The 13,546-nt window shown below is 37.5% G+C and overlaps 2 protein-coding genes across 2 annotated transcripts in view; one reads left to right on the top strand and one right to left on the bottom strand.

Annotated features, from left to right (window-relative positions):
- tmem121aa (transmembrane protein 121Aa) overlaps nucleotides 1-6,393 on the top strand; it is a 27,181-nt gene extending 20,788 nt beyond the window's left edge. The window contains exon 2 of the mRNA XM_043262948.1: nucleotides 3,950-6,393. Coding sequence (XP_043118883.1) covers nucleotides 4,396-5,346 — 951 coding nt within the window. The 5' untranslated portion in view covers nucleotides 3,950-4,395 and the 3' untranslated portion in view covers nucleotides 5,347-6,393. The remainder of the gene's footprint in view (nucleotides 1-3,949) is intronic.
- A 1,746-nt stretch (nucleotides 6,394-8,139) lies between these two features.
- pth2 (parathyroid hormone 2) lies at nucleotides 8,140-10,632 on the bottom strand. The gene is made up of 3 exons (XM_043262972.1): nucleotides 10,381-10,632; nucleotides 9,523-9,635; nucleotides 8,140-8,972 (listed from the first exon to the last, which is right to left on the bottom strand). Exons 2-3 carry the CDS (start codon nucleotides 9,633-9,635, stop codon nucleotides 8,606-8,608), a joined length of 480 nt encoding a protein of 159 aa, XP_043118907.1. The 5' UTR covers nucleotides 10,381-10,632; the 3' UTR covers nucleotides 8,140-8,605.
- Nucleotides 10,633-13,546: the final 2,914 nt, after the last annotated feature.

Raw genomic sequence — 13,546 nt, 5'->3', positions numbered from 1 at the left:
TCTGTTAGAAAAATTGATGGCTGAATCACTTTCTATAAGAATAACCGACTGCCGAATCGATTCATTTAATGATTAGTTGACTCTTTTTACACTCACAGAGAAGATGCTGCATTTTCGCAGGAAACACAAATGTGCTGGGAATGTTCAAACAGCAGTCTGTGTTAATGTCTTGCAATGCCAGGCCATATATCCGTGTGTGTCCACGGAAGGGGCTTTAGAAAACTGGGGTCCTTCTGATCTCTGAGTCTTTTGCTGTAATAACACCAAGATGAAAAGAGGGAAAGAGCACGAAATCCTCCACTTCAAGGCAAGTTGGAGCACAGAGGCTCTTTTTTTATTTTTCATTACTGAGCGGAAATAAGAGTCACACTCATTATTGTTTTCTTTTATTGTGGGTCTTGGACTGACGGATGCCTGTTACCACAGCAACTTCTTTGCAGTATATATATATATATATATATATATATATATATATATATATATACACACACACACACACACGTACGCACACACAGTATATCCGGGCCCTCACTACTTGCTGAGCTATCAGTGAATGTGTGACAGAGCCACAGGCTTCTGGCGGCTTTTAAATAAACTACTTTGTTTTTCTATTTGTTAAGTATGTATGAGAAATGAAATATTAAACATCATTTATAAACTTTCTTTCGAAAATATCTTTCGGGAAAGTTTGTTGTGTGCTCATTGAAAATTAATAAAGTGTCTCCGGCTTGATGCGGAATGCAAATCACCCCATGTTTAAACTGTTTAGTAAGCTTTGTCCATGCTTTCTCTGCTCAGCTTGTTTGGAAGTCACTAGATCTGTGTCAGCATGGAATTCAGTGGTGTAAATAACTCGAGAAAATGCTAAAAAGCTTGGTTTAAAAGTTACAGGCCTGTCATGACGAATTAATACTTTATCTATTAAATAATAGCCATTTCTCCATCCATTTTTTGTTTATTTATTTATTTATTTATTTATTTTTTGGTTGATCATGATAATAAAATTGTAGAGGGAAAATGCATGACAATAAAAATTTATTTGATCCTATTTTACTTCATTTTGTCTCAGATGTTTCTCCTAAATAAACATTTTATCCAACAAAATTAGATGTAGAGCAATACTAATTCGAAGGGAAAATGTGCTTAAATAATGTGTTTGATTTAAGATATTAAGATCTTCTGAAAATAGTGAATACGAAATCTGGTCTTTTTTTCTCAGAATCAGAAATGTTTTTCAGTTGTGCAGAATTTATTCTCCTTGCTTGTCTAAGAGACAAAACTGAGATATTATAGAGATTTCATTTGCTATTTATGCGGGATGCAGCTGCAATGCAGCAAATTCATGTGCAATTTATGTTCTGTGCAACTGTGTTGCATTTTGAAGCCATTAGCAAACATAGAGTACTGCCTGTAATGCTTTGCCGCATGGGCTCCAGTGAGTGTCTAAGGTTTGTCTGCTTCACAGGAGGGAAATATTCCTCATGTGTGTATTGATTGGGCTGATGAGCTCGCTCTCTACTACTCCAGACACTTATTTGCTCCCATGTGTTTTGCCACTTTAATTAAACTCTTGATTTAATGCTCTCACTCCATTGCTCTCTTCACTTACAGTACAGTACATTGAGAGAGGAATGTGTGTGGATGTGCTTGTGCCTCTGAGAAGCAAGACCAGCTATGGAAGATCCAGATCTTCTACCAAAAACCCTGAACTACCATGACATGACAACATATAGTTGTTGTTATTGTTGGATTCTTTATACTCTTTAATATCCCTTATAATTTGACTACATTTCACAATTGCGACATTATATTTCACATAGCAACCTTATCTCTTGGAGTTGAAACTTTTTTCTTGTAATTGCAAATTTATTTTTCCCAGTTCGACTTTATATTTCACAACTTCGCTTATCTCAAAATTACCTTTCTTTATTACCATTTATTTTGTACTCTTAGGCAGAAACTGACTTCTTATAGAGCCTTAGGATAAAAAACTCAATTAGATCAAACCAAACAAAAAAGTACTTAAATCGTAGATTTAAATTACAGCAAATGGTGCAAATTACAATTTTATCATTTCCTAAATTAAGAATTAAAAAGCAGGAGAATGAATGAAAATCATAATAAAAATTAAAAAAGGTTTAACATGAATAAGCTACCTTATTCATATATACCGAAGCAAAATCCTCACACACAGAAAAAAATCCACACATCATGCTTTGTGTGATGCATTTAAGTCTCAATCTGCCATTTCTTCCACCCTCTCTCCAAAATAAATAGTTAAATCTTCCGCTCAGCTGCACGTTCTGAAACTGAACAGATGAGAGAAGTTCACAAGGTCAGAGAGTCATGTTGTCAGAAATGAAAATCTGTGCGCTATAATAGAAAAGAAAGGAAGAAGAAGGAGGCCAGAAGCAGTGTAGAGGCACAATGCGTAACCAAATTCTGTTATGAGGAGTTTACAGGGCAGTCATATTGAAACAACAGACAAATGAATTATATTTTGAATACAAACTAGAAAATAAAACATGATTTAAACTGGGGTCACTCAATAATGTGTCAGGGGGCAATTAGTCGGCACATGTCCATCAGATCCCATCCCTGCTTTACATAATGCTTCAGAAGTGGTATTGATCCACTGCACAATTTACACTGAATAGAGCCAGATTAAAAGCTTTGATAAATGCAGGTAAAATTATGATTGCGGAAACAGCAGAATACACAATACAAGATATACTACCATGCGCACTCTATATTTTTCTACAGCATCCATTAGTTCTCAGTGTATTTCTCTCAGTGTACTGATTTATTGTGTAAGATTGCTATCTCTTTGAGATAGAAATCAATCACTTGAGAAGACGTGTGAGCAAATAGTCTCAATGTTTGCTTCCATATATATCAAATATGAGCAGCCCTGACGTGAAGTAACTAGCAATAGGAGATTTTAAAGGTCTGCTGTGCGAAATGTTCCAGCGATTGGAATTTCACAGAATAGATCAACGCTAATCTCTTGATCAAATTTATGTGCTATTCCTTAATATTCCAACTGAAGAGGAAATCTAGTCACGATAACATCCAGATTGTGGCCGTGAGCGAAATCCTAATAAGAACACAGTGCATTTGGAAGATTTTCTTTATCTTATATGCCAGCATTTCAGTGCTATGCATTTCTTTAACACTTTGTGCCTACCATGCATACTAAAACTGGCAAGGAATCAGCTGAAAATCTGATTTCTTTAAATATTATTGTCATTCCCGTCAAGTCACCTCACACCTAGATATCAGAGTCAGTGCACACCCTCTGCCTGTCGCACATCCAGTAATATCTCGCTTTCCAGAAATCTTAGGGTTCCCTGCTGCGTTACACTCATCATCACTTATTATCACTCTCTCAATAGAAACAGTTGCTATGGAAGCTGGTGACTCAGAACTCATAGGAATATTAGGGAATGATATTCTAGCCACTGACACTGTCATGCCTAAGTATGGATAATACTTCATAGCGAGATCTCGCTTATTGAACCCAAACAAAAAGAAGGAATTTTCAATTAAAAGCATTCAAAAGTGTTCAATCTCAGCGAGGGCATGTGGAATGAAGTAAGGGAAAAAAACAGCCATGATTCACATCATAAGTCAGGCTATATTGCACCAGCTTGCCAGCTCTGTGCACTGTGACTGAACTGAAGCTTACTTATACAGGCAAAAAGTATTCCTTTTTTGATATTTAAACATTACAAAATTCAGTGTCCTTCAAAACAGCTAAAGCCTATTCAACATTAAAGACTTTAGAAAAATGTGAAATGAAACCAAGGACTCGTGAGGTGGTTAGTTACATCTGATTGTGCTAAATTACCACAGTGACCCCTAGTGTTTTGTTTTAAAACTTCATCAGCTGGAACAAGGTCAAAAACATTCTCTGAAGAGAACTCATTTTTCTTTCTTTAATCCTCAGGCGCTCAAAGCCGGCAGAGCAGAAAGAGAGCTGTGACCACCCATTCGGTCTTCACCGCTGACAGTACGCTCAGCTCTGATGCAGGAGTAAAAGACAGCGACAAGAGACCAGCACAGAACCCAACCATGCTGTTTATATGGGTCAGCTGACACAGACAAGCAGGCCCATGTCGGTAAGGTCAGGAAGTCGACACAATCTGGCTCAGCAGTGGATACACATACAGATATATCACAGTCACGTCGTATCAAAAAGATATTTACGTACAAAACTAGTGTGGAGGCCATGTGAAGCTCGAAATGCGGTAAAGAGTGGCTGCGTGGAGCTTTGCTGAACGGGCTCCTCGGTCACCAGCATCAATGGACAACAGTTTGCACACCATGAACTAACCCTGCAATTTGAGAAGGATACGTTTGTTCGTTTTTTTACTTTGATAAACAGACAGCACCATGGTTCTGCCTCCACCTGACAAGCGGCATGTGTGTTTAACCACCATTGTGATCATGACCAGCATGGCCTTCATGGATGCCTACCTTGTGGAGCAGAACCAGGGCCCGCGCAAAATCGGAGTCTGCATTATTGTTTTGGTTGGAGATATTTGCTTTCTTATAGTCTTGCGTTACGTGGCGGTTTGGGTCGGCGCTGAGGTGAGGACTGCGAAGCGTGGCTACGCCATGATCCTCTGGTTCCTCTACATATTTGTTCTGGAGATCAAGCTATACTTTGTCTTCCAGAACTACAAGGCTGACCGTAAAAGCCTGGAGACGGTAGCTCGGAAAGCATTGACTTTGCTGCTGTCGGTTTGCGTTCCTGGACTCTACCTAGTCCTGGTTGCACTCGACAGCATGGAGTATGTAAGAACCTTCCGGAAGAAGGAAGACATGCGGGGTCGCCTTTTTTGGGTGGCACTTGACCTTTTGGATGTCCTGGATATCCAGGCTAACCTTTGGGAGCCACAAAGGACAGGTCTGCCCATCTGGGCCGAGGGTCTGATGTTCTTCTACTGCTACATCCTGTTGCTTATCCTGCCTTGCGTTTCTCTGAGTGAGATCAGCGTGCAGGGCGAGCACGTGTCGCCTCAGAAGATGATGCTCTACCCGGTCCTCAGTTTGGTGACCATTAATATTGTCACCATCCTCATCAGAGGCGTCAACATGGTGCTGTTTCAAGACAGCAGAGTCTCGACCATCTTCATAGGGAAGAACGTTGTTGCCATTGCCACTAAGGCCTGCACCTTTCTGGAGTACCGAAGACAAGTTAAGGAGTTCCCCCTGCAAGATCCAGCCGGGATTGCCATGGAGATACAGCAGAACTCTGTGCCACACAATCAAACTCTACCAAACGCCACAACCACCCTCCCAGAAGAGCCCTCACCGGCCCGTGAGGTCATCGACACGTGACCAGAGCTGACAAATCTGTTAATGTTAAGGGGGAAGGAAGACAACCTTAGTGAGATCAGACTGGGACATGATGAAGTATCCTTCTGGTCCCTTTACTACTGAGCAAGGAGCCCTAAGATTACGATTTTGAAGAATTTTTGAAGTCCTACTCATCTAAGCGGAGTGTTCAAAGGCCATTAATGCTCAGATGCACAAATGGAGGCTCACAAAATCCTGATTTTAAACCAGATTTTGTAATTTCAAGCAGCTGTTTTGTGATGTTAGATATGGGATGTTTTTTAAAGAGATTTGTGTTATGGTGGCTCTCATTGCTCTCCACATGGTATCCGCACAGATTTCTGTAGAATCTGAATGCTCCTCATTTTCAAGTTCAAAGTTGCCTTGCCCCTTGTGTGTTAATTTATGAAATATTTTGGGTAGTTTGAATATGCTTTCAGCTATAAATGAGTGTCCACTTCTCTCAGATCACCATGTTTAAATGGATTTCATACAATTTTGAAGATTCCCTCCCGAAAATAAGTGCATAAAAAGTGAGGAAATCCAGGCTAGGCTTGCTGACGAGCAGAAAATGAGAAACCAAGCGTACTAAGTTTAGTCCACTCCTCCTACCATAATCTGTAAACAGATCCGAGGCAAGAAGTGAACTTTAAGTGCACTTCAAAATTATGTTTTAAAGAATTATGTAAGTTGAAGATGAAAATGATTTTTTGCGTGTTAAGAAGTGAGCATGTTTTAAAGTGAAACATCTCCCACAGGATTCTTTCCTAGGGATTAAAATGGGAACTAGAAACTTTTAATTTGCCAAAATGAATTTTCAGTCTTTATGAGTTTTGTACGTCTGTATAGAGAGAATGGAAGACAGAACGAAAGAGAGCTCATTTAAAAAACTGATGCTATTGGATGGTAATACATAGATAAATATACAATACAGTTGTTTTTAAAGAGATAATTGTACTATTATTATTATTATTATTATTATTATTATTATTAATTATTATTAGTATCTTGTTTCTTTTCTTTTAGCTGTGACATTTTAAATGTTGCAAAATGTAATAAAACCTCCATAATCTCGAAACTGTGGTGTGTTGGACATTGATGGCAGCAAATGCAGATCCAGCTAACATTGAGCGTCAAGGTAATCAAAGTCATTTAAACTGGCAAACACAAAAATGCATAGCATTCACTCCCACACCCAGACAACAATTGTGCCAGAACCGCTGAGAACTGGCAGGATTGGCTGATTCCACATGAGCTTCGAGACGCAGTTCCACTTGGTGAGAATGGGGTGCAGAAAGCAATTTGGCTACCGCTGATTGGCTCTGGCTGCCATGTAGGCCAGCTGTAGGGAGTGATAAATTACAGTTCCTGTGATCCTCAGCCCTCTCATCCATCTCACCGTTATAGAGTTTCTATAGGCTTCCTCACCACGAGGCCTGAGCAGCGGGAAGATTTCCTGTACCACTATTCTCAGTCCTAACAGAGATGCTGGCGCATTCCATAAGAGCCATAAATTGTTTCTCAGCACTCCTGAAGTGACACGTAGACACTTTTGACACCTGGAGATAAATGTTGAACTGTGTGAGTCAATCACTTTCTGCTGAAATGTATTATCCCCAACAAACAGCCTATAAATTACTTCTTGGAGGCTGAATACATAACCAGCCACGCAGGATTCATGAGAATAGTTTTTAACAACTCCTCCTGGCGCTACTTGCCAGACTTGACCTTTGTAAAGCCATTTTGAAAGGTAAAGGAAATAAACACTGAAAAATTCCAACAAATGACCTGAAGCAGCGATTCAGCTGTCACAGAGATTTCCTCATACTTCAAGCCTCTCCAATCAGTTGATTAATCGCCTGCTAGCTCGGGGCTAATGAGGTCATGAGGGTGTATTTAACCATGGCCCTATTTAATTTTCTGCTGTCAGAACATTAAAATTTCCATTTTAAGCACATCATAATTCGGCTTGGCGATAAATTACTAATATCATCATGGGAGGTCCTATCTCCTCTGACACACAGCTCAATTTACCAGCTTGGTTCACTTCATGGTACCTTTACAGCATCTCAAAAAATCTATTCATCCAGATAATGTAATCTAGTGCTATCAAACAAATGGGAAACTTGTTACAAGTGTGTTTTCTAACCTGTGTTAGGCTAAATACTAAATCTTGTAGGCATCTTTAAAATCTGCATAGGCAACGTATGGCATATTTCTTTCTAATGCATCATTGGGTGATATCTGCACGGCTTCAGAAGAAGAATAAAATGGTCGACAAAAAGAAGTTAAAAATGCTTTACAGTAATTTTTATATCTTGTCTTCATTGGACAGCTTTATGTTTATGGTTTTAATAATCATTTCATGCGCAATTAGCAAACAGCGCCAAAAAAATAATGACCTACATAAGGCCATTTTATTAATAAGTCAAAATGTCAAAAAAACCCGCAGTGTTATGTTTACAGCTGTGTATGAATGAATTGGCAAACTTTAGAGTGGTATATATTTAAATATATTTGAAATTTGGGAGGCTTGTATTGAAACTGATTGTAAATTTTAAAGCTTTTTAAGTTTGCTTTATAAATAGTAATGCTATTTAACATCTGAACTGAAGCTAATCATCTAATATACTGAAAAAATGAATTCGAACTCAAAAAGATATTCACATTGCATCACTTTTTTTTTTAAGTAGAAGCATTTAAACTGTTGACAAAAAAAGTAATTTTAATCTATTATGTCAGCTCATATGTGCATCTCATTAAGCCATTTGAAAATTGTTCAGACAGTCATGCAAATAGTTTTCAGGTGTTTATTCAAATTATGAAGAGACCAACAAACACATCATGCATTTTCCTCATTCAAAGATCATGTAAAAGAAAGAAAAAACATCTTTATCTACATACAATATTTGTGTCAAGCGTTTTTTCAAAGGGACAGATTACCCCCCCCCAAAAAATAAAGTTTTCATAATTCACTTACCATCATGCCATTTTAAAACCAAATGATTTACTTTCTTGTTGGTAAAAAACAGGTGGGACATTGTGCTGAATACCACTTTATGCGTCTCAGGCAGAAAAGAAAATCATACAGGATTAAAATGCATGAGTATAGTTGACAGAATTTTTGTTTTTCTTTGAACTAACCCTTTAACTTGGTCACATTATCTTTGATGATGTTTTTCTCCCACATGAAATGTAATATTTTTCAATGTATTTTATATATATATACACAATTACATAAGCATTCTCTAATTCTATCTAATTACTTAGAATTAACTACTAAGAGTTTCTGCATATAGGAATTGAGCCATTTCTGTCTTTCCATTGCTGTCAGAAGCTTACTCTTCTCTCTAAATGCAGCGTCATCTGCCACCACTATGTTTCTCTTCTGTTGGTGACCCACCCGTGAAGGCCAGTTGCCCGGCCAACCCTTCACTAGCTCCTCCTCCATCTGTGACTGACTGAGGGGAAGCCAATCATCCTCCATCAGCTGTTCTGTCCCAGCCTTTGCTGCACCAAAATCTGGGGCGGTCAGCATCTGAATGCTCCAGTCACGGAGAGAGATGGAGGGGTACAAAACCTCCCATTGTTCACCTTTGGAGTCCTCTTGACCAATAGCAGGCAAGTTACTATTTAGGAGAAAGAGAAGTATCAGAAATTTGACTAGGGAACAATAGAAAGCTACTGTAAAAAAAAAAAGTGTATGAAATGATACACTATCATAGACAATGAAACCATGCTTTATAACTTCCTGTTACGAAGCTGTTGTATAAAAATATATTTTTGCATCCATAACTGGAGTTCCACTGACGATCTGCCAAATGTATTTATTTATGGGACCCTATAAATTCTCTTTCAAAAAATCATTATAATGAACAGGAAATTGAAAATATATTTATTTTTAAGGTTTCCATAGCAGAACCTCTGGTACTTAAGGCAAATTTGTTCTCTGTGGGGAAAAAAAATATTTTGTGTGTAGCTCAAATGGAGTTATATGCTTTGAATTTTGCGAATTTAACAGTTAGTTGCTAACAAACCATCTCTTCCATCCCATAATTACACAGAATACAATTAACTACAGACCGGTCATGCGTGCAAAGTTTGGTTTTTCACCAAAGGGATACATAGCTGTTCGAAGAATAACAACAAAATCAGTAATAATAAAATGAGCAGTTATACCTCCTTTGCAGAGGTCGAAGCTGAGGCTGGGGAAAAGCTGATGTTGTCAGTGTCACACTCATCAGGACTAAGAACAGTAGGGCAGGACGAAGATGCAAAGGTAAAGCCATCATCTACAGATAAATATGTTAGCCAAGATTTAATATTAGTCAAATATTTCTGCACCGTTGTGAGTAGTAGAGAAAATACATGCGCAACATTCAAAATGTATATTGAATGTAATGTACTCAGATATGAGAAACATGAGGAATGCTGACTATTGCTGGAAGATAGTTCTGACTACAGGCCACTTTGAAATTAAACTCATATATCAGCCAATCAGAAGTATATTTCAAATGCCTATATAAATTATTCACTCATTATACATTATACAGCAGTGTTTTAGAACAGACTAAAAAGGGACATATTAATAACTGTCTTTTTTTATATTTTTAAAATACAAGACAGTTTGGTTGATTTATCATGAAATTCCGATGTCAGTGAAAAGTATTTTCTGCTTTATCGGTTATCTATCATATTTGAAAATTTTGAAAACATTATACTAAATAAATAAATATATATAAACATTATATTTAAATAATCTGGTCCTTTTAAAATGCCCAAAAAACCTCCTAGAGAAAAAAAATCTTTTTTAAACATCTGCCACCAATTTTTGTTAAAATCAATATAAATGCAAATATATTTAAATAATTTTAGTGCACTACATTTTGGAATTAGTTAAAAGTAATATATTATTATTAAATTAGCATGCATTATTTAATAAGGAACCAGTATTTTAATGTATATTTATGTGTTCATTTTATTTCAGTATATTATAATTTGCAATTATAGTCAAACTAATATTTAAATTGATGGTACCTTTGTGAAGTAGCTCTTCCTCTTGGCTGTGGTTTGCTGTGAAGTTGTGAGTCAAAAATCCAATCAGTCTTGTGTGACTCCAAGCTGGTTTGCAAATCTTCCATGCAAAAAGGTTTGTGATTGTCCAATGTTTCTGTCTAACACTCTAGGTAGTGTTTAATTGTTGAGAAGTTGCCTATGGTACCTCTTTGTATGTATTGCTTTATCAACTTCTCAGTTTGTAGCTCTAGCCCAAACTCTGTTGTTCATTGTCAGGTGCCAGTGAGAATATATACACGCTTTGCTTGTGTGGGATTATATATACCTCTCTTTTAGTCAGAAGTTGTAGGGGGAAACAGAAAAGATAAAAAGGCATGTGTCATTCTTGAAACGGAAACAGAGAAGGCCACACCCCTGACTGTCCTGTTTGGATGGAGCCTTAAAATAGGGGAAAGAATCAGAGAAAAGACAACTGTTTGGACGTCAGAGCACCTAATGATGTCTCATAACAAAGGAAAAAGATAAATCTGGAAAGTGCCGCATGATCACAAAATCATGATCAAAAATACATATTCTAGCTTTTCCGTACTATGGCGTATAATGTCCTCGACTCAAACGCGTGAGCTACCTGTCGCTGGGCGTAACCTATAGGATCATACGTTAAGAGAAGGGTCTGTAATGAGGATCCTCAACCGAATTTGAAGTGACGTGTTTTCCGTCCTCGGGCAGCCTACGCACACGTTTGGATTCTAGGCCAAGCAAGACGTCACTCTCATTAAATTTGAAAGGTCCTGTCAAACGCGCTGAAACCCCCACAAGACAATTTGTGGCATTTTACGCAACCGCAGGTAGGCTTTTGCTTCTGAACCACTCCACACAATCTGACAACTGCTAAAACGCTCATGCGCGATTGCGTTTTTTTTAATGTACAAGGAACACCTTGTTTTCTAACGGAAATGTGTGTTTGTTAGCTATATATTTCCTGGTTATTTAATACAAACATTAATTACGCATTCATTCAATCTATAGGCGACATCCGGCAAACGAAAACAGTCATTTTCATTCAGCACAGGAAGGCTTGTTACCGAAGCGGACTTTAGCGAGGTCTCATTTAAAATAATGGGCAGCGGTTGTGAGTGCAAGGTTCAGACGAGCAGGTCCTGACAGTCATTATAGAGGACATGAGTGGAGGGACAAGAATGAAAGCGTCGGAGGAAAGAATCAGGGCGTGAGGCAGACGAGGTCCAGGGATTCGGCAGCGAGAGGCTGAGGAGATGATCTGAAGCGCTTGCTAAACATTTGCCTCAACTTTGGTTATAATCCATAGATCTGCAAGTTTTACCACCGTTAGGCGCGAATGTGAGTCATAAGTGTTTTTTACACGAGCTAGCAGTCTCTCTTCTCTCTTTTCACTCACCTCCTGGTCTTTCATATCCTCATCTAAACCTAGGCATTTTTTTGTGCTCGCAAACTGTGAAAGATCTCAGACTTTACTTAAAGATCCTCTGCTGATCTTCTGGAGAGACATTTTTTGGAGAGGTGATTCTTAAAGTAAACTGCTTTAAGATTCAAACAGTCTGTAAGACATGAAATGTCTCTAGGAGTGAAAAATGAACGCTAAAGTAATCCCAAGCTAAAACTATGAAAGTGAAGGAAGTGGATAGGCCATGCATGTTCTCAATATATATATATATATATATATATATATATATATATATATATATATATATATATATATATATATAAGGATTTTTGACTCCAGCAAAGAACTTCACAGTAACCCACAGCCAAGAGGAAGAGCTCGTATGGTCACCAAAATATACTAATATGAAATAAGACTAATTGCGGCCATGTTGACCCTTGACCCTTTGAGATAAAATGAATTTGCAGTGTATAGTTCGTTCTAAAAGTCTAAAACTGCCTGTTATATATATATGGGTGTGATGTTAAGCAAATAAATTTTCATTTAAATCCTACAGAAAATAATTTATATAATAAACTTTAATTAATAATGCCATGTTTAATCCAAACGCTTTATTTGCAAGGTAATCTTAACTGATATGAATTCAGGTTTTATGGTAAGAAAACATTACATATTTAGTATAGTGTGCTAAACAGCCATATGACACAATAATGCCTTACAATAGTTTTCATTAAAGTACCATAATTATGCTTACTTTCGAATGGAATTCCCCCTGAGAATTCACATGATGTCACTTCCTCTTATTTCACTTAAAAGACACTACTCTGTTGGCAATTAATCTAGTATGGCTGGGGGGAAAAAGATCGTAGAACAGTAAGCATCATTTAAGAATAAAGTCTACATGCTATGTAGAAAATGACTTCACTTTCAAATATTTAAAAAAGCACATCACATACTGTAAAATTACAAACAGAGCTGGTTTCTAATGTGAATCAATAGGTGTAAGCTTCAAAAGCAGCGTATTTTGTGTTTAGCATACCATCAGAATCAAAGCGTCCTGTGACTTTCGTGGAATGACACTGCATTCACGGATTTAGGGATGCATTAATAAAATCACATCTGAAAGGGAATAGCAGCATGACATCACACATTTGCATCATACACCTCTGCAATCATCTCTTGTATTACAGTCTCATTATTACCCCGCGGCATTCCTCTATCATTGATATGCAATAAACAGAGCCGAGCCTGTCTGCCTCCAGAGAGGTCCCAATACCCAGAATTCCAGTGATTGTAACAGCGCAAATATCCTTCCCACACGTGTCAGTCCGTAGCTAAAGCTTTGGTTCTCTCTTAAATCTGACAGGTAAAACGCCTCCTCTTATTTTTTTGTTCATGCACAAACAAGATGGATGCTATTGTTAAATCTCTTGTACTAACTAATATGAGGGTTTCTTTAAATAACTGTCTGTGGGCAGTGTTGTTCTGAATCACATTTAGATTTTCAAGGTAGCAGCTTGAAGAGTTACTGGAGAACCTTAAATTTTCTCTTATACAACAGTTTCAGCTACATTATGTGGTATGATGAGTCTGCCTGTTACATTTTTCACTGTTATAAGTATAGTAATTATAAGTAATTATTATAGTAATTATAAGTAATTGGATTACCATTTTATTGATAATTTTATCTTATTGGTTTGCTTTGATTTGTCTAGAAAGAAACACCCAATAACACATATATATCCCAAATGATGACGCACCATA

Source organism: Puntigrus tetrazona, chromosome 17 (genome assembly GCF_018831695.1).
Source record: "Puntigrus tetrazona isolate hp1 chromosome 17, ASM1883169v1, whole genome shotgun sequence".
Classification (NCBI taxonomy): domain Eukaryota; kingdom Metazoa; phylum Chordata; class Actinopteri; order Cypriniformes; family Cyprinidae; genus Puntigrus; species Puntigrus tetrazona.
The sequence above is the reverse complement of the archived record's forward strand: the minus strand, read 5'-3'. Positions and strand labels throughout refer to the sequence as shown.